We start from the raw sequence: 27,967 nt of genomic DNA, 5'->3' as shown, positions 1-27,967 counted from the left end.
GCCCTTAAGGAAGAGTTAAGGAAATAGAAGACAGATGTTTATAGACTTTATAAATGAGGGAAGAGTGCAAGATAAACACATATAAACAGAAAAGACAAAGTTTCTTTCAGGGATAGGTATATTTCAGTGATTGGTGAAAATACTACAATTACAATGTAGCCGGTCTCTCATCACAAAAGCTGGGTTTCCTTATAACCCCTTATACCGAGGAACAACACTTATAGTATATACAATATAATGTCTTCTCTTCAATTTCCTTTGCTCTTTTAATGATAGCCTTCCTAGTTGTAATTACTAATTGCTTAAACATGGACTCTAATATCTTTTCTCCATCTGTTTTCGTGAAGCCATAATTATCTTACTTATGTCACTTCCCCTTCTGCTTGGAAAACAGTTTAGCATCAGATTCTGTCTTGCTTACTGCAGGTGATAGAGTGTTTCTTCATTTCTGAAAAAGACGAGGTTGATAGGAGCTAAGTTTTAGTTCCATTTTTAGGTGCTTTAGAAAACCTTTGGAAGAAGAGTTACTGAAAGAATGAAATTTGACTGCACTTGTAGATATGAGGGACCAGCCATAACCTAGCCCACTTAAACGTTCCACCAGCAGTGACTATAAACATAACACAAAGTTCACAGAAATCAGTGTCGTCTTTAAAACCAAGAGGTTGAGCACCTGCCTGGTCCTTATCCCCAAGTCCTGAGTAGCCGCCATGTCAGACTACCCTCAGGAAGATGTCAGCAAACAGACTCAAGACTGTTTTTCAGTTGTAATTTACAGCAAGAGGAGCTTGAGTGTTTTAGTGTATAAAGGGATGATTGAACTGGGTTGCTTGGTACTTCGGAGATAGCTCTGTCACTGGAACTGTCTGCTTCCTAACTTCAGCGTAAGTTTTCCTGGGAAGACCTCATGTAGTTTAAAAATCTCATCACCCCACGCATTAAACTTGTTCAGTGTTAGTCATCAGGGGCCTCCTAAATCATTTCCTCCCCCCTTTTTTTTCTCATGACTTTTCCTTTCTTAAATGAATTCTTATTTCTCCTATTAATTCTTGAATAAGCATTTAGTTTCAGTACTAGGTTTTGTCACTTGTGTTTTTCATAGCGTTGGGAAGTTTTCTCTTGATCTGTCACTTTCCTTTTTGAGCAAATAATAATAAAATGTCATGACTTCAGAAAATGCTTGGCATCATTGACATAGAGTGCTTTTATACCCAGGCCATTTTATACATATGTCTCCTCAGCTTTATTCAAATGTATCTGAACTATAAGGACCTTTGCCTATCAGAGAAGTTGCTCTCAGACTTACTTAGAACAGGAGTTGAGAAAATGCATATAAAAATTTATGACATCACAAGTATGTTTGTGTTGATAACTTTGGGAAGCAAGCACATTTTCCTTTTTTCTTAATGATAAGAGAAGCTGTGAAAGCTGTTCTTAAAGGTATTTTTCACTGACAAGTGAAATTGCAGATATTTTAGTTAATTTAGGGCACTGTAGAAAACTTAGTGTCACTGACAGAATCACATATTTCTGGGTATTAGTCTCATTCATTGTATACTTTTTCATGGAAAAAAAAAGTTAAGAGAACAGCTGCAGCTCTTATTGTAGATCTTGATGTATTCTATTTTTTTAAAAAAAGTGCAGAAGATATCTTTGTATCAAAAGAAATGCTGATGAATTTCTCTAGAATACAGACCCATTTAATCAGTACTGGCCGCTCTTCCTCACTTTGCTGATTGCATGTATTTGTGACCCTTAGATTATAGGGAATGGAAGTGAGCAGCAGCTGCAAAAAGAGCTAGCAGATGTGCTGATGGATCCTCCAATGGACGACCAGCCAGGGGACAAGGAGCTTGTGGAAAGGTCACAACTGGATGGCGAAGGAGATGGGCCTCTTTCTAATCAACTCTCAGCTTCATCCACCATTAACCCTGTGCCATTAGTAGGGCTCCAAAAGCCAGAGATGAGCCTGCCAGTAAAAACTGGACAAGGAGGTTAGGATTGCTGCATTGCTTGCGTAACTGAAGGTTATTGTTTTTAATATTTGAGTGTCTGCCTTGTACCATGTTTGATTTTGAGCAAGCAAAAACCATTACCTCTGTTCTCTAGGTTCTCCAGATTATAGTTACAGGGGGAGGTGGGAGGAGTAAAATAGAGGTTTCGATCTACTTTCCTTTTAAAGGATGTCACTGATACCAAAGAAAGAAACAGTGGTTAAATGACATTGAGGGAGTCTTTTCCAAATACTTTAAAAAGACTTTTCCAGGAAAGAAGGAATTTGAGCACAATGTCAGAGAAGTGGAGGAATAATGCTTGATGAAAATCATGTTTGCTACAGACCCACTCCACACTAAAGCTCGCTAGGGATAGTTACCAAGTTGAAAAAGGGAGCTGAAAGGCATGGGGAAAGGGGACGTGGCAAAGACAAAGGCTTATTGGGAAAAGGAGAGTGTTGAAACTATAGGTGTTTATTGGGAGAGGGAATCAAGGAATTGAGAGAACAGAATGAAGTGGCTATGGTTACAAATAAATTATGAGCGTAGATCAGAAAATATGAACGGTTTGGGATTTTTCATAGTGGTGAAATGCCACATTTATTTTTTTACTTAAATATAAATTATAAAGTCAAACCAATAAAGCAGATAGATATGTCAGGTCTGAACCTCGGGTTACTTTTTAGGTTTAGAATCGACACTGCAACAATACCTAAAAATGTAGGTGTTAGTGACAGTTTACTAGTGTGGTACTTCTGACTTTAGTGGGCCTTTCTTCTGGGGATTGGTATATTATTTCATCAGTACTTAGTATTAGAACTTAGAAAGAATTTTACTTGATCTTTGTGTTGTCAGACCATCAAAATGAAAATATCCATCTTATTTTTGCTCCTTTCAGATTCTGAAGGAACAAGTCCTTTCACACCAGTGGCTGATGAAGACAGTGTAGTTTTCAGCAAACTAACTTACTTGGGCTGTGCCTCAGTCAATGCTCCCAGGAGTGAAGTGGAAGCTTTAAGGATGATGTCCATCTTGAGAAGCCAGGGGCAGACTTCACTTGATGTAACCCTCTCAGTGCCGAATGTATCTGAAGGAACTGTGAGGTAAGACCAGCTTTGTAAAATGTTTGTAACATTTGATCAGAATTCTAACCCATCATTTTAAGAAGCACTAGTGAATGAAATACTTATCTCACTCATGTAATGTTTAATTCATCTGGTACTTAGTTACTATGACTTCTTGAGATCATCACCCTTGTGAAAAATGGTCACTAATTTGAATCGTTTTTTTTTTAAAGATTTATTTTACTTATATAAGAGCTGGGGTATATGCCAGAGGGAGAGGGGGCATGTCTGAGAGGATTCACCAGGACAGAGTGGGGAGCAGAACAAGGTGATCTACTGAAATACACCGCTTAGGGAAGCAACAGGTGAGACAGGAGAGGTCTGCTGGGCCATGTGGGTCGGCTCCCTGGCTGGGGATCAAACTCATGCTGCAGTGGCTTCCGACAGCTTCACAGTGCTTCACTTTAACCCTTTGCAATAGCAGGGAAGCCCCTCATTTGAACAGTTTTTAATAATCTTTCCCACACCAATCCTGTGTAGCAGCACATTAGAAATGTAAATGTTGGGGTCTCCCTGATGGCGCAAGGGGTTAAGTGTCAGTGCTATGAAGCTGCCCGTAGCCACTGCAGCCTGAGCTCAATCCCCAGCCAGGGAGCTCACTCACATGGCGCAGCAGACCCCTCCTGTTTCTCCCGCTGCTCCCTTCAGCAGTGTGTTTCAGTAGATCGCCTGTTCTGCTCCCCACTTAGTCTCTGGTGAATTCTCTCACCCCACCCTCTGCAACTCTGTCCTACACCCAGTTCTTTTATGCACAAATAAATAAAATAAATCTCTAACACAAAACGTAAATGTTTTTGATTAGTTGAAAAGTTTACTTAAGATTCTTCCTATAAGATTGATTTTTATTTCCCATGTTCCCTCAATAGAAATACTCGCTTCATGTATTGGTTCTATATGCATGTAGGTTCATGTTGATTTTATAAATTATAAAAACTTGATGGTAGAAATTAACTATTTCAGAACAGTCCCTTAATTTTTTTTTAAAGAGTTATTTATTTATCCATAAAGAACTAAGGTACAGGCCAGAGGTGCAGGGGTGGTGAGAAGATTTCACCAGAAATAGAGTGGGGAGCAGAAAAGGCCGACTGACGAAGTACACTGCTGAGGGGAGCAGCGGGTGGGTTAGGAGAGGTCTGCTCCTCCGGGGCAGGGATCGAACTCATGCTGAAGTGGCTTTAGCTTCTTAGGGCTGTGCTTTAACCCGCTGCGCCACCAAGGAGGGCCTAGTCCCTTAGTTTTTAAGGTGAGAAAACTGAGGCCCAGAAAAGTCTGGATATGGCTTTATTTATTTTAAGTAGGACATAGTAACAGTAAATGATAACCACTTTTATCGATTAGCTAAATACAGAATTCTAAATAGTCAGATAAACACAACTAAAATAAAAGAATTTTTCAATGACGAAAATATGCTTATTTCAGAAAAAACTAGAATAGGAATAAATACAATTCTGGGCAATTCTATAATTTTGCCCTCCAATTGATAATGGTTAACATCTTGGTTTATTAAGATCTTCTTCATATATTTGTATAAGTCTGTACATATGTGTATAAACCTGCACATATATTCATATTTAATATGTAATCCTTAGAATCAACATTTGTAACAACAGAATTGCATACATAATCTTGTAATATGCTTTCTTGATGAACCTCCTTTCATATTAGTAAGTAAACATTTTAATTGATAGTGGCACATGATTGCTTATTCAGAAATAATGTAGGATTTTAGTTTTTATAATGGAAAGAGCACTGATAATAATGGCCAATATTAATTAAGCTTTTATTATATGTGTATGTAAGTGCTTTGATTTTCTTATGACTAGGTATATTTGAGGTAAATTTTGTGGTTTGTTTTTTTTTTTAAGGGTTCCCTTAGGATAAATTCCTAGCTTACTGGGTCAACAGTTTGCCCTTTTTTATTGCTTGTGATACGCTGCCAGATAACCATGTAGAAAGATTGATACACTTTAACTTTTCTCATCAGTATATGAGGATACCTGTTTCTCTACCCCCCCAGGAGCATTCTGGAATTTTCATGGTCTTAGGGTAGTAGCTGTATGTGGATAATAGTAAGTTAAACATTTCATATTCCAGTTACTTGCATATATAATTATTTTCTTTGAGTATTTAAAGAACTGTTTTATAAAGACAAGTCCTAATTTTAGTTTTATTAATCTATGTAAAGCATTAATAAAGTTTGTTAGCTCTCATTGCTATGTTCTTCGTAGTTATTCCCCCAACTGAACTTTTTAAAAATAATGTTTCAATTCCATGAAGATCTGAGAAAACTTGTTTTTTTTTTTAAGATTCAATTTGTTTATTTATGCATCTAAAAGCTGGGGTGAAAGGACAGAGGTGTAAGGGAGTGGTGAGAGGATTCACCAGAGAGAGTGGGGAGCAGAACAGGCAGGTCTAATGAAACACTTGAGAGGGGAGCAGTGGGCGGCTCAGGTGAGGTCTGCTGCTCCCTGTGGGCCACTCCCTGGCCAGGGGTCAGGTGGTGCTGTGGCTGCCAGTAGCCTTATTGTGCTGCGACTTAACCCCTTGCACCACTCACCTGAGAACTACATTTCCTTGCTCCATGATGCCTTTAAGCCTCATGAAGCCCCTCTCCTAGGAGGTATTTCCAGCAGGGCCCATTCAGGGTGAAAAGTACATGGCTTCTTCTTATGCCCTTTTTGTTCTCAGTGCCCAGCTTAAAGCTGAAATGCTGTACATAGCAAATAATTGTTGAATGAGTACATTTTTGACTGACATTCTTTGGATTTTTAAGGGGCACTCTTCTGTTTTTATTAATGATCTTTTTTATGGGAGGTGGTAACATTTTGTATAGTCTCTTCCCTTCATCCCATGAATTAAAAAACCATATTTCACCCTGAGAAAACACATAAGTTTTAAATATTTGTTAATAACACAGCGTATTAGGTCACTCTAGGCAATACTGCAATGCATGGCTTTAATGCTCTGTTTTGGTTGTCTGCCCTGATCCTAGCCTTTATTTACTTACAGACTATGTCAGAAATACGTACTTACTGATACGAGTGATGCTGTTCTGATTGCCTCCCCCAGAGAGGGAATTATTGGTGTTAAGTGGTATTTTATGTAATCAAAAACTTCACTAATTCCCCCATCATTATTTGTCAGGGTTTAAGATGAACATGATTAGCTTTCAAAATGGTGATTTATATATTCTTGCTAGAAGTCTTTAATGCTAATATGATTATACTGAATATGGTCTAGGACTGGTCTAATCTCTTTTTATCTTTTTTTTTCTGAACAGACTCTTAGATCCTCAGACAAACACTGAAATAGCAAACTACCCTATCTACAAAATCCTCTTCTGTGTCAGAGGCCATGATGGCACTCCCGAGAGTGACTGTTTTGCATTCACTGAAAGTCACTACAATGCAGAGCTCTTCAGGATACACGTCTTCCGGTGTGAAATACAAGAAGCTGTAAGTCCTTAGGAACTGTCAGTGACGCGTCCTCGGTTCCCTCACTTGAAATGATTGCAGTATGTGCTGTGACACTGACAGGCCAGGGGAAACTGCCAGTGCGTCCTTTGTTCCAGCTAATGGTCTGAAGTGTCTCCGTAAGTTGAGTGTTCGGCTGACCAGAACCGTGCTGTTGTATGAGGGTCAGAAACGATTTGGCTACTGCTTTTTGGGGCTAGGTAGGAGCCTTGGCTGTAGCAATCACACATTTGCAACTCATTCTTTGGTGTCCTTGTAAGACTATCTTGTCTACTCAGTATATTCACATAGTTTCCACCAATGTAATAAATCATTTTTGGTTGAGTTTCTCACATTTATAATCACTTCTACAACCTCTCCTCTGGCCGTTTTTAGTATTGCTTGCTTTATGGGAATAACACATTACAGAGAATCAGTGGGGGAAAGATGAATTACTTCCCCTGACAAAGTTGGTGACCTTGAGTCCTAATGAGAGTTGTTTATTTGTTGTGGTGACAGCCCATTTCCTACCTGTCTGGTTGCAGGTAAGCCGGATACTTTACAGTTTCGCCACTGCCTTTCGCCGTTCAGCCAAGCAGACCCCACTTTCAGCCACCGTGGCGCCCCAGACTCCTGACAGTGACATCTTTACCTTCTCCGTATCTTTAGAAATAAAAGAAGATGACGGTAAAGGTTATTTTAGGTAGAGCATCTTGTTTTTACTCATTTTAGCATTCGGTATTATCTGATTCACGGAAAACTAGGTCACGTTATATAACTTTCATACTATATGATGGTTACATTCTAGATGGAGGGTTTTATTAAGTGATAAAGAAAGTAGACAATTATGCAGCGGTACAATGTGAAGAATTTTTAAACAATAGAAAACTTCATGTGAAGAAATCTATCACATTACCATTTTCTTCAGTCAGGTCAAAGTAACTGGCTGGTGATATAAAATATGGGTAGGTGCAGAGCCAGCTGGACTAGCTTTTGTTAGTTTACTTTAATCCAACTTACTAAAACCAAGTTTTGTAATTAAAGTTGACCAGAACATACCGAAAGGGGAGAAGTGAGGTCTGTGTCCAATCTATTTGGGGTTAGAAATAGCTAGCTAGTTTGGATTTTTAAGTAAAATGATAACTTCCTTGAATTGTGAAGAGAACCTGGAAATAACAAAAACGTAGGTCTTGTCTCATTATTGCTATTAAGAGCATCACCTTTTCCAAATTCCTTTATATCTGGCAGTATACTGGCAGTCTTTTCCTGAAGTATAAAATGAGGTGGCTAGACGCAAATCCTTTCTAACTTGAATATATTATAATTCAAGATGATTAAAATTTTCTCCATAGCCCAAAATGGGAACTTCTTGGGATCATAGTCAGTAGGTGCATACAGAAACTCTTTCCCTGCTTCTGGGTAAAGTGAAATGATGTCAGATAGGAAAGACACCTAACATTTTGCTTTGGAATTAAAAAGTGCTATTTGTTAGGAAAATTCAAAGATTTTGGAGTAGTCACGCCACCTGCTGGCCAATTGGGTGTACTGTGCAGCTGCAGCTTGACTGTGGATCTGGAAGGGAGAGGCACTCACTGTGTGCTCTGCTGTCCCCAAGCTGCGTTTCTGTTTTGACAGCAGCACTGTGACCTGATCCTTCCTGCAATGTGCCTGCTGCCTGGGAAGTACAGTTTATCATTGCAAACTGGGAGTATTTTTTTCTTTTTAAAAAATAAATGTTTCATATAAATTTATTTCTCCTCTTTGTTGAAGATAACTGTGAACATCATGCATGTAAATTTCTGTAATAATAGGAAAGGCTTTTACGCCCTTTGAGTATAGAGACACTGGCATAACTTCTGAGAAATGGCATAGTCAGGCAGCGCAATCCCAGTCACAAACACCCCTGTCCTTTTACCCTCACACCACAGAGGTGCTACACCAAATTCCTGGATGGTAAAACTTTGCTTTTCAGATTTGTCAGGAGTTTGTTTTTTTTGTTGTATGGTTACTGAATGTCTAGCTTATAGTAGAAAATAGTACTGTGTAACCTAACATTGTAATGAAAACAGAAGTATGTATGTCTTTGTCAAGTTTGAAGTTGTCAAATTTGAAGTTGTCAAGCACAATCACTTTTATGTAGTGGTTCCATCATATGCCAAGGAGTTACCACCTTGTATATGAAGATACCTGTAGTCAGCCATCACCCAGGTCAGATTGTGGTTTTGCCATAACAAACGCAGACAAAATGCTGTGGCAAAAATAAGTGCTTGTCATTATTCCTAGAAAAGTATAATTCTTTCAGTGTTCATTAAACCCCTGCCTCTTAAGTTAACCCTCAGGAAGATGGAACTTTTTCACTTATACCATCCAAAGTTATCATTTTTTTTCTCTTTTTACTTTATTAAGTAATATCATGAGATAGATTGAGGTTTTAGTTTTTATTCTGTAGGTTAAAAAGGAAAGCCCAGAGATGTTAAACCTGTATCTCAGTTTCTTAATTTATACAATGGGGATAAAATGCAAAATTACTTAGGCCCATTCAGTGATATAGCGACTACACCAGCATCGGTAGAGTGAGCTTGCATGGGTTGATCACATAAACTCTTTAGTCTGCTTCCTGTTAAAGCAGCTTGCTCTTGCCCTCCAGACTCAGGATACCAGGCACAACTTTATATCCATTGTTTTAAAATCTGCTAAAAGATACTATTTTTTTTAAAGATTTATTTATTTGTACATACAGAACTGGGGTACAGGCCTCTGGTGAGAGGCTTCACCAGAGACAGAGTAGGGAGCAGAACAGGCAGATCCATGAAGTATACTGCTGAGGGGAGCAGCGGGCGGGTCAGGAGAGGTCTGACGCATCATGTGGTCAGCTCCGGGGCAGGCGGGAATCGAACTCATGCGGAAGCGGCTTTAGATTCTCAGTGCTGTGCTTTAACCCGCTGTGCCACCAGGGAGGGCCAAGAGATACTATTTTTTATATCTCATCATCTAAGAATATACAGAGTAGTTCATGTCTTTATCAATTAAAAATTGAGACTTGTCCATAACCTTGTAGGTAAAGTCCTTTTAGTCTCAAATTTGAGAGTTTGGTGGAAGGAAGTTGTTCTTTGCCCATTTGTCATTCCTAGGGATGTTGTGAGTTTTAAATCTCTTCTAATCATGCCTTAACTGGCTAGTATACTAGTGTAGCTGGACTTCACACTAATTTTATTTCCTCAGAGTCACTTTTTAGTTTTAGGAGTTACTCTTGTCTTCTAATAGTTTCATTGCCATTGTATGAAAATTGCACAGTAATAAAGATAAAATTTTGATTGGCTGCATATTGGCTGGTTGCCATTGGGAGATGTGCTCTTTTGAGAACAAAGTAGCTAAAGAACCTGGTGTGTGGGAGACTGGCAGATTATTTTGGTGAACTGTCATTTAAGAATATTTTCAACTTTTTTCTTAAGCTGAATTTTATTAACTGTTTTTAGCATTATTTATATAATTATCACTGCTTCAGGGCATTGCCAGGCAATAGATGACTACTGGCTATAACTCCCTCACCTTTTTTTTCCCCCTCTTTTAAAATTTATTGATGCATACAAGAGCTGAGGTGCAGGCCAGCGGTGTGGGGCATGAAGGGATTCGCCAGAGACAGAGTGGGGAACGGGCCAGGTGATTGACTGAAATACACTGCTGCAGGCGAGACAGGAGAGGTCTGCTGTGCCATGTGGGTCACTCCCTGGCCGGGGACAGAAGTGGTGCTGCAGGGCTGTGGACAGCTTCACAGTGTCGCGCTTTACCCCAGGTGCCACCAGGGAGGCCTGCAAATAAACACTTTTTGAGTGCCTGTGTGCTGGGTGCAGTGATAGGTGCTTTACAAATGTTTAATTTTCACAGACATAAAAGAGATAAAACTAAAGCCACATTTTAGAAGGCCTAGGAATAATTTTTCTAGCTTCCATTGATGATTTAGTGGATTAATACAGTGATAATGTTTTCACACAAACAGCAAATGATGATTTTTAAATTTTGGTTATGATTTGAAAGCCAGGCACAGAAGAAAATATAAAATCTTTGGTTCTTTTCTGGACCTGACTTTCCGATCATAACAAAAATTGCTCTAGCATCTGTATATATCACAAAATACTTTGCGAAATTAATGATGAAATTTGTTCTACAGCGCAGTTCCCAAAGATAAGGACAGACAGTGCTTTAAACTCCGCCAAGGTATTGATAAGAAGATTGTCATCTATGTGCAACAGACAACTAATAAAGAACTTGCCATTGAAAGGTAAATGAGTTAGTAAGTTCAGCTTACATACAGATTTTAGTTTTGACCAGTACAATGGAGTAGTCATATACTATATTAAAAAAATGTATTTGCAAAATATTTTTCCCTTAGGGAATTCTTTTGCTTGTTGAAGTGACTTTGTTCAGTTTGAGTTATTTCTCAGAAGTTTTCAGCTGCTATGCTGACTTGAGCTATGGCGTGATGAAAGGTAACAGTAGGATCTGCTGTTCTCCAAGAAGGATTGTTTTGGCTATGCTGCTTTATAACTTCAGTGTGGCCTTTTTTTCATAGATGAATATGTTTGTAATCTTGATTTTCTCATTGAGGTAATGTTGATTTACAGCACTGTAGTGATTTGAAGGTGCAGGTTTCCACCTCTTTAGCTTTATGTTAAGACTGCCTGTCCGCCCCCGAAGCCCAGTCCTGCACCCCTCAGAGCAGCGCACCCCCCCCCGGCCACCCTGGTGGTGGCAGCGCTCAGGTTTTTGGGGTTCGCTCTGGTTTAGTTTTGGTTGTCCTTTTAACTTGTTTGCAAGAATTTTTTCAGATGACTGAACTGAAGCATTTTTGTTGTTACATCATTTCCAAACTTCCACCTGTTCTTTTTTTTTTTTTTGCAGGTGTTTTGGGCTTCTCCTTAGCCCCGGAAAAGATGTGCGAAATAGTGACATGCACTTGTTAGACTTGGTGAGGACTGCTTTTTGTGTTTCTTTTTTTTTTTTTTTTTAAGTTGTGCATTGTTTTCTCAATTTTATTTCACTTAATCTCATTTGAATCTCATGGTAGCATGTTAATGAAGGTGTTCTTGTCATTAAAACAATTAACAAAGGTAGGGACTTTTCTTAATTTTGACTTGAGACTTACTAGTCTGACCCTCACTCACCTCATCTTGTTCTTGACTATAGTGATAATTCTCTTTATCTGTCATTTAGGAATGATGTGCATATCAAAGGAGAACATTTATGAGGGGATTCTTAGCAAACTGTCATGAGCTTAGAAAATTAGGTGGCATTAGTATTATTGATATTATATGAACATCGTTATATATTATTCACTTGACAGGAAATTGAGTGTAGTTTCTGGTAGTGAACTTACCTAATATTTGCACAGTTTGATATGATTTACAGGCTTATAACTTTGAGTAACAATTGCTGTAAGTAATTGATAGGTTTTTCATCGTAACCATAATCATTCACATGCAAGCCTCTCAATCCCCATTCATCTTCTTTTATTTTTGTAATTCCTGGTTTTTAAAGGCAGCAAAATTGAGGTTACGTTGTTCTCTTCCTTAGGTATTTGTGTTAGTTTTATTCTTTGTTTCAGGAATCTATGGGCAAAAGTTCAGATGGTAAGTCCTATGTGATTACTGGGAGCTGGAATCCAAAATCTCCACATTTTCAAGTTGTCAATGAAGAAACTCCTAAAGGTAATATAGATTGTTGACATCATGAACACACATGTTTATCCAAGAACATACTCTGGATAAAATCTTAGGCCCATGTATTTGAAAAAATACCCTGTGTTAACCTGATTCTGGTGAAACCAAAATATTTGTTAGTTCTTTGAGTTTATAACTAAATTTGATGTATAAACAAAATACCATGTTCTGACACTTAGTTTACCCACGCTGTCTCTTCATTTTGCCTCCCCTCATTCCTTTTCTTTTTATGTACTTACTCGTTTACTGACCCCTAAGTTTTATTTTTGTGAGGGATAGTCCATGCCCACATGGTTAAACATTCAAAGCATGTAAAGGGAAGTAAAACTATCGTACTCCCTAGGCCTTACCCAAAAGGGACTGATGTGACGGCTTTCCGGTGTAGTTTTTTTTGATACTCTGTCGATAAACAGCTCTTTCCAGGATAGCTCATACTTTTTCTAAATGTCATTTAATGCCTGGGTAATGTTCTCTTCTGAAAAATTGCAGCAGGAGCCTCTTACTGTTGAATATCACTTTTTCTTGTTAACAGTACTATGGCTAAGTGTTTACAGATACAAACATTTGTCATTGTTAACTAAGATTTTAAAAGCTGAGAATGTCCACTGTTGGTGAGTGTAGCATAAGAAGCTTTTTGCCACTTTTGCAAAACAATCTGACAGGACATATCATGAACTTTAAACTGTATACTATTGTCACTTACTAATACCACTTTAGTGATTTTACTTGAGAAGACAATTCTTGGCAGAGAAATATTTTCAAAGCAGCTATTTAACTGATGTTTTATTGATGGGCTGCATTAAGATACTGAATGATTGCTTTTACATTAGTCATGTAGCATATACATTTTTATGTAAAAAATTTACTCTTCCCACCTTTCTCTCTAGACAAAGTACTGTTTATGACTACCGCTGTTGACTTGGTCATAACAGAAGTGCAGGAACCTGTTCGATTTCTCCTGGAAACAAAAGTTCGAGTGTGCTCACCTAATGAAAGACTCTTCTGGCCCTTCAGCAAACGTAGTACTACTGAAAACTTCTTTTTGAAACTAAAACAGGTACTGTTCAAGCATTATGGGGGCGGGGGAGGAGGAAAGACTTCTGAGCCTCAGGAATCATTAAGTTATCAAAGATCTTTAAGCAGTCCTGTCTCTTAAATATATGAAGACAAAACAAACTGTCTTTATTTTTACCCACCTGTTTGTCATTTTGTTGCTCTTTGTATTTTCCTGAAGAACCCATTTTCTAGCTAGTGGTCCTTGTCAGCCACTATCTTTAATTAATTTCACTCTCATCTCTGTAGGACATTTCACTGTTTAGGATTCTGGTTGATGGTTTTTTCTGTTAGTACTTTGTGACATAAGCCCTCTTGGTCTTTGACTTCCGTTGTCTTTGATGAGAAGTCAGCCTGTAATTATTTACATTGTTGATTCTCTGTTTGTAATGAGTCCTCTTTAGCTGCTTTCAAGATTACATCTTTACTTTGCTTTCCAGACATTTAGTGACTATGATTTTCCTTGGAATTTGCTGCATTTCCTAAATTTTCAGGTTTATATGTTCTATTAACCATTTAAGAAATCCTAACCCACTATTTCTTTCAATTTTTTTTTTCTGCCCATCTCTCTTTGTCTCCTAACAGGATTTCATTTACACATATTTAAGACCTTTTGACATTATCTTATAGAATTTTTGATGCTTCCTTTATTTTTCTAAATCTTTTTTCCTATTTTTTTTTCTTTAGGAAGTATACTTTCTATTGATATATCTCCAGTCATCTCCAGTTTGATGTTCAGCTCATTCAACAAATTGAAAATATTTTTAGATCTTTATTTCTGAATGTCCATTTAGTTCTTTATTTGTGTCGTTTTTCTCACAAGATAACCTCTTTGTTCTTTTTTAGGCAGATTTTCTTTTGTATCATTGTGTGTAATTATAACAACTGTTTTCAGAATCCTTGATTGCTAATTTTGATACCTAATGAGTCACAGCTTCATGTTCATCTAGTAATTTTGGATTATACAGTAGACATTCCAGAAAATCCATTATTGTCTGATTATTGATGTAATCTTGCAGTTGATTTTAAAGGTGAAATTCTAGCTGCATTCTCTATTCCTGTGGTGGGTCACTGTTAATACCTGTTTCATTTCGTTCAACTTTTTTTGACTCCAGGTACTCAATTATTTTTTCTTTGTATCAGTACTCCTTCAAAGAACACAAGTTCACTAATGATCTAAACCACTAAATCCAGTGATTGTCCCTTATCTGGTCTGTCAACATTTGCTGTAGATGATCTCTCCCTCCTCCTTAAATATCCTTTCTTTCTTTCTACTAGGTTTTCAGAACATTTCTCAAACTGGGTCCATAATGGTCTCATTAGCTCATCACCCAGCCCTACTATAGTCTACCTGTTGCCATAGCTCAGCTCGTGGACACTTACTGGTAGTTGCTTAGGCCAGGAATCTTGTTCTTTCATTCTTCACAGTCCATATCCAATCTGCAGGAAAAGCTGTTAATTTTTAAACCATGTCCTAAGTATGATCTCTTCTCACCTTCCAGATTATGTTAATCTAATCTTTATTTTTATCTGGATTATTTAAGTAGCATTCATCTTCCTATTGCTATTTATACCCTCTGTGTATTCTTCACATAGCAGCCTAATGTCAGCTCACATCATTCAAAACTCTCTTAGTCTTATTTTACTAGGTAAAGGGCCAAACTCCTTACAGTGGCTTACAGTCCTCCATCTCATCTGCTGCCAGTTATATCATAAGCCGATGACTGTCTTAATCTTCCTTCTTCCTCACTTCTTGTGCCTTAACCATGCTTTCAGAGCCTTTGCTGTTAACTGTGTCTGCCTCCTAAAATGGTTTTCTCCTGAACTCCCCTTCCCACCATACACCTCCTTCAGTTCATTTTTTTCAAATCCTTAGATTTACTTCTTAGCAATTCATGACTACCCAACTTAACACTGCAGTTTGCCTGCTCTTCCTGTGATGGTGCCAGTATGCTATATGATAGACTTTGTTTTCTGTTTTCCACATTAGCACCCTTTACTAAGGCACTACTTCTGATGTAGCTCATTCTCTGATTTATTTCAAGAACATTGTAGGTCTCTAAATATTTGTTGAAGTGATTTTGTTTACATGCAACTTTGACCTTTCATGATACAAAATTATACTGTTTTATGTGATTTTACATGCATATGATTACTATAATAAGTATTTTTGTTTCACTGTTTCCAAGTTATCTATCAGTAGTAATTTTAGGAAGGTAGGAAGCAAAACAGAAGATAGAGATTTCCTTTCAGTGTTATCTTAAGGGACAAGAGTAAACTTGTGTCTCAGCACTGATCTCCTGGCTCTTTAGTGTGGCAGGAGAGAGGACCAGCAGATAGTTATGCAGGACTTAGCTTTGGAGTCGAGTGCTTTGATCTCACCATTGACTACCTTAATGAGTTCGAGCAAGTTGCTTCAGTTTGCTGAGACTCAGTTTACTCGTTTGTAAAGGCAGTGATACTAGAACCTTCTTCAGAGTGTTAGGTGACACTGAGAAACTATTCAATCCACTTGAATTAGTTCCTGTCAAATAGTATGACCTTTACACATCGTAACAATTATTATTGAAATGTGGGATCTTAGTTCCACAGAGAAAGAATGAAATCAAAAACATCATTGAGTTTTGAGATGGAGGATCAGAGGAAGAATGCTTCAGAAAGAAAGCCAGTTCACAAACATTATTTTAAAAGTTTAAGGTACAAATTTGTACATAAAAAAAAAATAGATATTCTCTTTAACTAGCATTCTGCCTTTTCAGTCTTATTTTACTTAAAATAGATCAGAGTTCCCTGCTCTTGCATTTCCCTTGAGGTCTTATGTTAATGCAGATTTGTATTCAAAGATGGCATGGTTTCATAGGAATACACTTTTTTTTTTTTAAGATTTATTTATTTGTGCATACAGAACTGGGGTACAGGCCAGAGGCTCAGGGGCGGTGAGAGGCTCCACCAGAGACAGAGTGGGGAGCAGAACAGGCAGATCGACTAAGTACACTACTGAGGAGAGCAGCGGGCGGGTCAGGAGAGGTCTGCCGCGCCATGTGGTCTCCTCCGGGGCAGGCGGGAATCAAACTCATGCGGAAGCGGCTTTAGATTCTCAGTGCTGTGCTTTAACCCGCTGCGCCACCAGGGAGGGCCAGATACACATTTTATTCCTATGCAGGGTATTTAAATATTAAAGTATAGGTACTTGTATTTTTCTCTTTTAATTAGATTAACAAATGGCTTGGGTGGATAAACTAGTCAAAAACATGCATACCTGAGACTTAGCCTGATAGATTATTCTAGACAGTCTGTTAAGGTTACAAGCTAAACATAGACTGAATTGTCAATATTTTCTTTGTGGAAAGTGGAAGTTATATGTAGAAGCTGGGAGGAGGGCAAAGAATTTCTGAGAATAATCTTTCATTTTTCTCCTTATTTGGTAGTCATGGGGGGGGTAAAGGCTACAGTGGGCAAGTGGAGCTACAGTGTGAAGAATTTAAATACTTTGCTGACTTAGCATACTACTAAATCACTCCTTAGAACTGAACGAACGAAGTTATTCCATCTTTTACTTTCATGGCATTAGAAAGTTATTCTACTAGTCACTTTCACTTTCTGTCTTAGTAATTTTCACAGTGATCCTTGAGGTAGGACAGTAGTCTCACTATAAAGATCCAGAGATATAAAACAGTAGCTTCGGACTCGTGGGGTGGGGATAGGTGGTGTGAACCAGGTGCATTCCTTAGCCTTCAAAGAGTTTCACCTGGGCTCTTTACTCTACACGTCTTTCTATAAGAGTATTTTTAGATTTACTTAAATGGAGCATGATTTTAGAATTTAATACCTTCGCAGTTCTCATTAGACAGAACAGAAACAGTGCTACAGATTAAATGTTTAAATGTGTAACATATAGTTTGTTATTGCCTCCAATGTGGTAAGATAATTACAGAAAAATAGCTTAATAGTTGTTTAAAATTTGCTTTTTTCCTTTCACTAAAATTATCTGGTGACTCAGTAACTTTTTTTTTTTTTCCCCAGTAACTTCTTTTTAGTCTAAAAGCCATGCCAACCATGGGGGTTGTTATATATTAGAGAAGAAATTCTTAAAACTAGCAGGGAAAGAAAGATTACTTTCTTAGATTTATGTTTTCAGCAACAAAAACCATCTAAGTAACCTAAGGTGAATAAAAGATCAACTAAACTTTTTTGGGGCACATTTTATTTAAATGCTAGTCTAGGCCCTCCCTGGTGGCCCAGCAGGTTAAAGCACTACACTAACAAGCTTAAGCCACTTCCGCATGAGTTTGATCCTCGCCTGCCCTGGAGGTGACCACATGGCGCGGCAGACCTCTCCTGACCCGCCCGCTGCTCCCCTCAGCAGTGTACTTCAATGATCTGCCTGTTCTGTTCCCCACTCTGTCTCTGGTGAGTTCTCTCACCACTCCTGCACCTCTGGCCTGTACCCCAGTTCTGTATGCATAAATAAATACATACATGCATGCATGCATGTCTAATAGCATATGGTCCAAGAACACTCAAATATTAAACCGAATACAAATCAGATGCTGGATTGTTCTTTAGACCTCATGACCAGAGAGACCACATGATCTCACTGAAATAAGACCAGACCCACACCTCAGTGACCCCTAAGCCATTCAGCAGTGAGCACATCCCTAACTGTGAGCTGTTTAAAGCAACCCGTTTTGGTATTGTTGGCTTTTTATTTCAAGCTCTGACTAGTGGTAGGTATCTCACCAGGCATTGGAACCAGCTCAACCTTGGCATAGTGGCAAAACGTGGTCACAGGGGCTTCAAGTAAGTCTGAGCAGAAGTCAACCAGCTCCCGGTCTATGTCTAAGAGATGACAGCAAATTAGGCTGTGGTTCTAGAATGGAAAGTCTGTGACCCCCAGATAACCAGCTGAATATCACCTCCTGGAAGGACTCGCCCCACCTAAACATTATTAAAATGATAGAATTATACAGTTTTTTAATTGCTAAAGAGATTGCAGGGCACTTAAAACCTTTTTTAAAAAGATATATTTGTGCATACAAGAATTGGGGTGTAGACCAGAGGTGTAGGGGGTGAGAGGATTCCCCAGAGACAGAGTGGGGAGCAAAACAGGGATCTACTGCAGTACACTGCTGAGGGGAGCAGCGGGTGAGACAGAAGTTTGCTGGCTTGTGAGAAGATAAGATTGTTTTTATAAAGTATAAATTTTGATAATTTAAAATCCCATTAAGGGCAGGTGACATTTTAATACAGTTAATGATAGTGGCTAGTTAAGCTTAAATACTGATCATTTCTAAAGTATACACTACACCCTAGCACATGCCTTACTAGGCATGCCTTAAAATAAAGTCACAGTACAAACAACATTGGCAACATTTTTGTGGATTCCATTACTTTATCTGCTACTCCCTTCCCCCTACTTGGTAGCTTTCAGTTGCAGAATATTCCTTTTTTAAAAAAAAAAATTTATTAATGCATACAAGAACTGGGGTAAAGTACAGAGGTACAGAGGTAAGAGGATTCACCAGCAAGTGAATCCAGAGTGGAGAGCAGAACAGGTGGATTGACCGAAATACACGGCTGAGGGGAACAGCATGTGAGACAAGTTTGCTGAGCCATGTGGGTCATCTCCTAGCTGGGGATCGAACTCATGCTACAGTAGGTGCAGATAGCTTCACAGAGCCATGCTTTAAACTGTTGCACCACCAGGGAGGCCCTGGAGTATTTTCAAAGATTTTTTTTGCATAGTTTCATATAAGAAACCTTTGAGGGCACCTTAAAGCCAAGCCGCTTGGAAGAGACAGAGTGTTACCCTTCTATGCATTGGCAATTGGGTATTTGATGAGACAGTAAATAAAATTATAGGTCTGGCATCCTACTCAGTAGGCATTTTCTTTTTCCCTGAGAGTTTTTAAATCTAAACATACTTTTTTTCTTTAGAAAAGGGTACCTGTAGTGTAGCTATTAAAAGTAGTATCTTTTTATTCTCATCTTTTGGGTGAAAGCAGTTATACTTAATTAAAAAAATTAAAAGAATATTATTTCAACTTAATAAATAATGCTTTTTCATTTTCAAGATAAAACAAAAGGAGCGAAAGAACAATACTGACACACTATATGAAGTTGTGTGCTTGGAAAGTGAATCAGAGAGAGAGAGGAGGAAAACTACAGCTAGTCCCTCAGTTCGCCTGCCACAGTCTGGATCTCAAAGTTCAATGATACCGTCTCCTCCAGAAGACGATGAAGAGGAAGGTAAATTGTAGGGAGAGTTTAATTACTCTTGGGGGGAGTAGGGCCTGCAGGCTATTACAATTTTACCAGGAAATTGATGACGTGCTATATAATCGGAATGCTTTCAGTTACTACTGTGAGCAATCTGCTGTATGCAACGGACTAAAAAATCAGTAATGTCTGACCAACCTTACTTGTAATCAAGTTGGAAAAATGAAATTTATAATCAGTGTTTCTTCTAAATATCAGTCTACTTACTAGATTTGTGTATTATATTTCTAGAGCATATTTGACATGGCTTTCACCTAAATATCTAGTCCCAACTGATTCATCTTTTTTTTTAAGTTTTAAATATTGTTTTTACATCATTCATTTTGTATATTTTTCATCCCAGCTTTAAGCCCTGTAGACTTCCCACCCATGTGCTATCACCATAGTCCTGTCTACATTTCCCACTTCAGTTTTGATCCTATTCCCCTCACCACCCCAGAAGAATGTCTCTGGTTTATAGATGTTCGTTGACTTTCATTTTTACTTTATTACAATTGCTTTTTTCTTTCACCTGACCCCTTTAACTCCTGCCATGGGTGAAATTATCAGGTATTTTTCTTTTTTTTCTGGCTTATTTCACTAAGCATGATGCTTTCCAGCGCCATCCATGTTGCTGCGAAAGGCATGAGTTTATCTTTTTGATTGCTGAGTGATATTCCACTGTGTATATGTACCACATCGTCTTGATCCAGTCATCTATTTTTGGGCATTTGGATTGATTCCACATCTTCCCTAATGTAAATAGAGCAGCAGTAAACATAGGGGTGTAAGTGACCTTTTGAATTAATGTTTTTGTGTTCTTTGGGTAGATACCTGGGAGTGGAATTGCTGGATCATATGGGAGCTCCATTTTTAGCTGCCTAAGGAAGCTCCACACAGCTTTTCATAGTGGTTAGAACAGTTTGCATTCCCACCAGCAGTGTAGGGGAGTTGCTTTCTCTCCACATCTTCACCAACATTTGTTGTTGTTAGTTTTTTTAATATGTGCCATGCTCGTTGGTGTGAGATGGTATCTCATTGTGATTTTGATTTACATTTCCCTTATTACAAGTGATACTGAACATTTTTTCATATGCCTGTTGGCCATCTGCATTTCCTCTTTGGAGAAGTGTCTTTGTAGTTCTTGTGCCCATTTTTTGATGGGGTTGTTCACTTGATTTTTGTTGAGTTTCATCAGCTCTCTGTATATCTTTGTGGTCAGTCCTTTATCATTAGTATTGTGTGCAAAAATTTTCTCCCATCAACTGATTCACCTTGTAGCAGTCAGGTCACTTGCCACAATGTGGCTTCCACACATGACCTTGTCATTAAAATATACACCAAAAAAAACTCAGTTTATGTTGAAAGATACTAACACAGAATGAAAAATGGAAGAAAGAACACAGGAAAGGTGATAGTTTGGAGACATTCTTTGATTTATTATTTAATGACAGGGCTCATTTTTAAGGAAACAAGAGGCCTGGCTATGAGGGAAGCTCATCTGAGGCGTGTGTCTCTGGAGAAATACCTCCAGAATAGGAGGTATTCTGGAAACCCCTAGAACAAACCCATATTTCATTGTGCAGAGTGTGATGGAGTATTATGAAGAGTCATTTTAATATGTAAGGGGAATTCAACAGAGATAAATGGGCTTTTGGGGGCTTCTCTTGCTAAGAAAATGCATTAAGTAAGGCATGATGGAGATGCCACAAGTGATTGACTGGGTTAGAAGAAATAGATACTTAAAATTGTATGTCTTTTTTAAGTTGAGTACAAGCTTAGACGTTCCAATTGTTCTCTGTAATTTCCTTTTCACTGTGGATCAGTTATTAGTAATATTAATGCCAACAGATACTTGCTGCCTAATATGTGGTAGGCAGGTGCTTTGTTTATAAAGCAAAATATTTGTATAATCCTCACAAAAACCCTGAAGATTGGGTTTTAGTATTGTCCTCATTTTGACATAAGGAAATGGAAATTCAGAAAGTAAGTCGCCCAAAGTCACATGGCTAGAAATTGCCAAGGACGATTTTAATCCAGGAATGTGAGTGAACAGTGTGATCGCACAATGTCATTGTCTGAGTGCACGTAGTTCACATGCGACATCTTGGAGTGCAAAGAAAGTACAGCTGCCAGTTTTAGAGAAGTCAGAGATGCAATGTAGAGTTTCCTGCAGAGCCAGTTTAAGACCTGTTAACGCTGGGAAAGGTGGAGCTGTTCCCGCTGTCTGAGATTGTCTGTGGTGTAGCTGGTAATCTTGAGACTTGTAGTTTCCCTTCCGGTCACACTGCTCTAACATAGCTGAGTCAAAAGTTTATATAACTCTCACTCCTGAAAGCCGGCAATAAAAAACAAAGTTCTCCCAAATTGAGAAAGACTATCATGAAACAGAGAATGCTCAGATCTCCGTACTTCAGATTTTAAAGAATCCCATGTACCAAAATATTTGGGCCCAACTAGAAAATAACACCAGTACTGATAACCTAGTCCTTCTTATCTATAAATCAAATCTAAAAATCAGTACAGCACATTGATTTTTAAATTTAATGGAAAGGATCAGAGAACACTAGAACATTAACTCTGGGAAGAAAATCCATGTTTTTCCCACCATGTTTCCCTAGTATTAGCACAATTTCTGATATGTAGCAGATGCTTGGTGAATACCGGTAAGACAGGTAACCTCTCTGCGATCCATTTCCATAAAGAAATGCTGATGGCAAGAGATCGGTGACTGAGGAAGGTCATTGCCATGAGGAAGGTCATTGCCATGCCTTCTTGCATCTCTATATCCCTGGTTAAACCACAGGGAAACGACTCCTGTTGTGATCCCTTCTTTCTCCAGGAAGAATTGGCTCTATCCCTCCAGAGAAGCTCCTTCTCCATAGGGCATTTGTACTTGTCAGGCAGGAAGTCAGCAGGTATAAAGTGGGGTGGTATTCAGACACCGTGTTCGGAAACTGAGGTAGCCTGTCCTCTCCCTCCCTCTGTCCCCAACCTTAGGCACAAGGAGCACTCAGATTACAAGTTACTAAGGTAGGGTCTCCTAATGTGTTAGGAGGAATTACTACCTTTTGTAAATGTCAATGCATTTTTTTATGACTGCCTTCCCCCAAAGACTTGTTTTTTTTATTATATTGGTATTTTAATAAGTAGAGAATTACTTGAGGCATTAGGAAGTGGGGCTGATTCTGATAAAATAGTGAAGTAGGGAAGGTTCATCTTCCTGCCTTCTCTTTGTTTTCCATCTATCCACAGAGGATGTGCATTTGCATTTGATTTCTTTCTCAATCTCACCATCAAAATTGATAATAATGTCCAAGGTAGTATATGGAAAAGAGTTTAATTAATATCATGGATGTCTGAGTTTTTAAAGCGGGTGCTTGTAATTAGGCAGTTACTGTCTCTACTTAGGGTACAAGTTCTTGATGTAGTCATCAGAGGTGTGAAAATCCAAACTTCAATTAGGCAGGTTAAGCCAAAAAATTTAAAAGTAACTGATGAAGACACATGGAGACAATTATTGCTGTACCCAACTAGTGGAAGTGTAAATTGACAAAGCCAATGCAGAAGGCAGTTTGTCAGTAAATTTAAGAATTTTTGAAAGAATCCAATTTCTAACTCAGGAAGTCCACTTCTGGGCACACATTCAGTGAAAGCAGTGAGATCTGTCGTCCTGATACTACCTATAGCAAAAAGTTAAAAACTTCCCAAGTATTCTATGGAAGGGGATTGAGTGGGGTTCTTCTCCCTTTCTCTCTTCCCCCCATTTCCTTTACACTTTTTCCCCCTAAGATTGATTTATTTGTGCATACAGAACTGGGGTACAGGCCAGAAGTGCAGGGGGTGAAAAGATTCACCAGAAACAGAGTGGGGAGCAGAACAGGCAGATGCACTGACACACACTGCAGAGGGGAGCAGCGGGGAGATGGAGCGGCCTGCGGCCTGCCGAGCCCTGTGGTTGCTCCCTGGCTGGGGGTGGAGCTCATGCTGAAGCGGCTGCAGGTGGCTTCTCAATGCTTTAACCACCTGCACCACCAGCGAGGGCCTTCCATTACACGTTTCAATCCCTTTCTCTTGCCTTCATCAGATAGCAGCTGTTTTCCTTGTCTTACAATCATGTATTTTTAATCTTACTTGAATTTTCTTTTCCTAATACCTGGAATTAATTTTGAGATTATTCACTTTTAAAAAGTCATAAAAACATAGAGGAGAGGAAAAAAAATTATAATTCCATCACTCAGAAGCAGTAATTGTCAGCATCGTGGAACAGCTTATTCCAGACTGTTTTCCATTTTTAAGCATGGAAAACAAAACCTTATTAGTTCTTGATACTTTTATCACAGTGTGAACAGATGTCAGCATGCAGTCAGGCCGGGTTCGTGGGTCATATTTATTGAGTTTTCTACTGTCCTGTTGGATACTTGGGTAGTTTGTAAATTTTAACTTTTACACATGGGACTGCTGTGTATTTTTATGCATGAAGCTACTTGTATTGGGGAATTAGAGAGCATGTTCCATATTTTGAGTCTCATGATTTTGTAATTAAATGACTCTTGCAGTTGACATGATATGGAGCTGTAGAGAAAGCAAAGCAAAAGAGAATTAAAGAGATTGCAAAAAACTTACCACCTAGGACCTTTTCTGTTTTTTTTTGTTTTGTTTTTTGTTTTTTGGTATTTATATTTATATGTTGAAAAACATTATGACTATTTTTCAAAACTTTTATGTCATTCGTGGCCAGCAATAGTCACCTGTTATCTTTTTTATGTATTATATTTATTAAAGATAATGATGAGCCTCTCTTGAGTGGATCTGGTGATGTATCCAAAGAATGTGCCGAAAAAATTCTTGAGACTTGGGGAGAACTGCTGTCAAAATGGTGAGTTACAATAGAATAGTTCTTTCATCTGTGATGCTCATTTTATGATTAGGAATCTTAACTACAATCCTTAATTTTAGAGACAATAATAGAACTTAATTATGAGGTGTGTGTTGCTAGTTTATTTTTACAAGTTTTTTTTTTTAAGATTTATTTATACATACAGAACTGGGGTACAGGCGAGGTGAAAGGATTCACCAGAGACAGTGGGGAGCAGAGCCAGCTGATTAACTGAAACACACTGCTGAGGGGAGCAGCGGGTAGGTCAGGAGAGGTCTGCTGCGCCCTGTGGGTCAGCTCCCTGGCTGGGGATCCAACTCGCACTGAAGCGACTCTCGCTCGCTGGCAGGGCTGCGACCTAACCTGCTGCTCAGCAGAGCCGGCTGCTGCGAGTTTGTTTTACAAGTTCCCTATGAGGTGGTGGTGAAGATCTTTCCATGTCAGGGAAGAGGTCCTTTCTCTAGAAGAGGTCACGAGCCCGGCTCATTAAGATAATACACAGCAGGTAAGCTCGTAACTGGAGACTAGCGCACAGAAACCTTAGAACCATGGTAGCACTCCCAGGTGAGTCTTGGTTATATAATATTACGTGTAAAATCATCCCATTATCTGGGTCATGTACCTAGAGTGACAGCAGTGTTACAAGCAGGGTGTATGTCAGCTGCTCTATAAATTACTTTCCCTGCTAACACTTGTAAGATTTAGGAATTTCTTAACAGTTTAAGAGGCAGCTTCAAAACAGTGTTAAGAAGCAGTGTGTCACGGACTCTCTAAAAGGAATCCACTGCCTTCAGGTGTCTGATAGTGGATCCGGAGGCCCTCTGGGTGACCAGGTGATGGGACGGGCAGGCCCCTCTTGCCCTTTGTAAGATGCTGGGGAAAGCTGCCCGCCCTTGAAAGCCTCACGAGCTAGTCTTTATTTCTGACTTTTTGGGTAAGAAGGTTGACATATAAGTGCCCCATGGGCATGTTCCTTTGGGGGTTGATTTTTCTCAGAAATTTTAACTGTTGAAGCCTTTCACTCTCTTCTTAGTAAAATGCATCTTAGCATTTAAGAACAATTCCTATCCCTCAGGGCACCATCTGCTGAGCCCCCTCACAGTGCTCTACACTTCCAGGAAAGTGCACTTCGCGGTGGTGATGTCAGATACATACAGGAGGAAACTGCAAACCAAAGCATGGTTTGTCTTTCCACACTGGTTTTATTATGGGAATGTGGGAAGAAAAAAAAAGCATGGGAAGAGTTTTCATGTTCCTTTAGCAATCAGGAGGCAAACCTGCTGATGCCCTCGTCATAATTACATTTCATTTCTGTGAACTTGGAGTGTTTGGGCTGCTGCTGGCAGGGTTTCATCTACATAAAAAAATTTTGCTCTAAAATAGAAATGTAATTGAGTCTTAGTTATATAATATTACGTTTAAAATCATCCAGATACAGAATTTAGATTCTAGAATTAGATTTTTATTAGAACTCATTGGCATTTTATACAACTGCGTAGAATTTGTTTTGTTAACCTTTGTTCATTTTTGCTACCCGTTTAATAAGTGAGGTCTTGTCTTCTGCTCCCTCAGCTATGTGAACTGAGTTTCCATCTGTCTCAACTGTCTCCAGGGTGTTTAACACTGATTTTGTTGGTTTCAGTATGTCTTCAGAAACAGCCACAGAACTTCCGTTCACTTCACTGTTGTTGTTTTTCATCAGAATTTATATCTTCCTTAGAGTTAGGGAGCATCTTGCTATCGGGAAATTTAGGGGCCTACTGGAGGTGACTGCAGTTCCTGCTTGCTCTGCTTCCAGGCACGTATGGTGTGTGCAAGTCGCTTCACTCCATTGCATCTGTTTCTTCATTTAGGAGACACAAGCATTTAAAACATTTAGGATTACTGCAGTTAAAAAAAATAGATGTTGCAGCAGTAATAATCATAAAATTAAAATTAATGAATTCAATTATAGGCCAATACTGTGCTGAGTTATGTGTTCTGTTTCAGCTCTCACAACCTTTGGAACTAGTTTTTTTTTTTTTAAGATTTATTTATTCGTACAGAACTGGGGTACAGGCCAGAGATGTGAAAGGTGAGAAGATTCACCAGAGATAGTGGGGTGCAGAACAGGCAGATCCACAAAGTACACTGCTGAGGAGAGCAACGGGCGGGTCAGGAGAGGTCTGCTGTGCCACGTGGATCTCCTCCGGGCAGGCGGGAATCGAACTCATGCAGAGGTGGCTTAAGCTTCTTGGTGCTGTGCTTTAACCCGCTGTGCCACCAGGGAGGGAACTAGTTTTAATTTTGCAGACAAGGAAGCTGGCTCAGAGATGGTCAACAATTCTGGTCGTTAATGTCAGGTGCAGAATATTTAGCGCTGTAACGCCGGATCCCAAAGCCAGCTTGTTTAGCTCTGCAGCAGGTCTCTGCATTAGTAACCAGTAACATTTCCTTTGAAGTTTTGTAAGGTCATCTTGGTGTAGTTCAGTGGGTAAGCAAACTAATATCAGTATAAGTTTGCTGAGTTGGAGAAAGTTAATATTATCAATGACATAAGATTATTTTAAAAGTAACTTTACCAATAAAAATTAAGCTAAGATTATCAAACCTTTCTGTAAGGAGCCAAATGTAAATTTTAGACTTTGTAGGCCAGTGCACTCATCTGTAACTATTCAGCACTGCTTTGTAATATGGGAGAGCAGTCATAGATAGTATATAAACAAAAGCAGCTATAGTTCAAAAAATTGATTTCTGGAAAGAGGTTTTCATAATAGAAACTTTTTATCCTCCACAGTCATTTAAAAGGTGTAGGGTATCACAACAACTACTGGTAACACACTTCAAATATTTATTTTAATTCAAAACATAAAAATCGACTGTTGTTTTGTCAGTTTTGATGCAGAGCCCCACCCCTTGTTTTGGCTGTGTGCCCACTGATTGGAATTTCTATGGTCTCGATTATATGAACCACAGCCATCAGGCTAGGATTTCTAGGGGCTTGGGTGTTTTTTTTTTTGCCTTTTTAAAAGACAGTAAAATCCAGGTAGATTTTATTCTTTCATCCACATAATCTTTCCGTTATCTTGGCCACATCTAATTTGAGAGCACTTTGTTATTACAATTTTATTAGCTCATTACCTTGATGAAGTCATTGTGTATCACTTAGTTTGGTTTTCACAAAAGTAACACACTTCCAAGCTTTCTGTTGCGCACTTAGAAATTTTGGCATTTTTCCCCAGGCATCTCAACTTGAGTGTGAGGCCGAAGCAGTTGTCACCCTTGGTGAGGAGCGGCGTTCCCGAAGCACTCCGAGGGGAGGTCTGGCAGCTGCTAGCTGGGTGTCATGACAATGACCACCTGGTGGAGAAATACCGCATCCTCATCACCAAGGTACAGTGACACACTCCTTCGCGTTAGTCCCTTTAGAAATTTGTTTGGACAAGATCACTGTGCCTATTTGTCATCCAAGGAATTCTCGAAGTTCCTGTAGCTAACACCAGAACACACT

At 38.9% G+C, this 27,967-nt stretch overlaps 1 protein-coding gene across 1 annotated transcript in view; it reads left to right on the top strand.

The window, feature by feature from the left end:
• Positions 1-27,967, top strand: part of RABGAP1 (RAB GTPase activating protein 1) — a 130,669-nt gene that overhangs the window by 40,754 nt on the left and 61,948 nt on the right. The window contains exons 3-13 of the mRNA XM_012721214.1: positions 1,760-1,994; positions 2,893-3,097; positions 6,399-6,573; positions 7,116-7,273; positions 10,739-10,849; positions 11,470-11,536; positions 12,173-12,275; positions 13,175-13,344; positions 19,415-19,589; positions 24,384-24,477; positions 27,699-27,849. Coding sequence (XP_012576668.1) covers positions 1,760-1,994; positions 2,893-3,097; positions 6,399-6,573; positions 7,116-7,273; positions 10,739-10,849; positions 11,470-11,536; positions 12,173-12,275; positions 13,175-13,344; positions 19,415-19,589; positions 24,384-24,477; positions 27,699-27,849 — 1,644 coding nt within the window. The remainder of the gene's footprint in view (positions 1-1,759; positions 1,995-2,892; positions 3,098-6,398; positions 6,574-7,115; positions 7,274-10,738; positions 10,850-11,469; positions 11,537-12,172; positions 12,276-13,174; positions 13,345-19,414; positions 19,590-24,383; positions 24,478-27,698; positions 27,850-27,967) is intronic.

This window comes from Condylura cristata, unplaced genomic scaffold (genome assembly GCF_000260355.1).
Source record: "Condylura cristata isolate star-nosed mole 26May11 unplaced genomic scaffold, ConCri1.0 scaffold00006, whole genome shotgun sequence".
Taxonomy (NCBI): Eukaryota; Metazoa; Chordata; class Mammalia; order Eulipotyphla; family Talpidae; genus Condylura; species Condylura cristata.
Note: the sequence above shows the minus strand (reverse complement) of the source record. Positions and strands in the feature narration are given on the sequence as shown.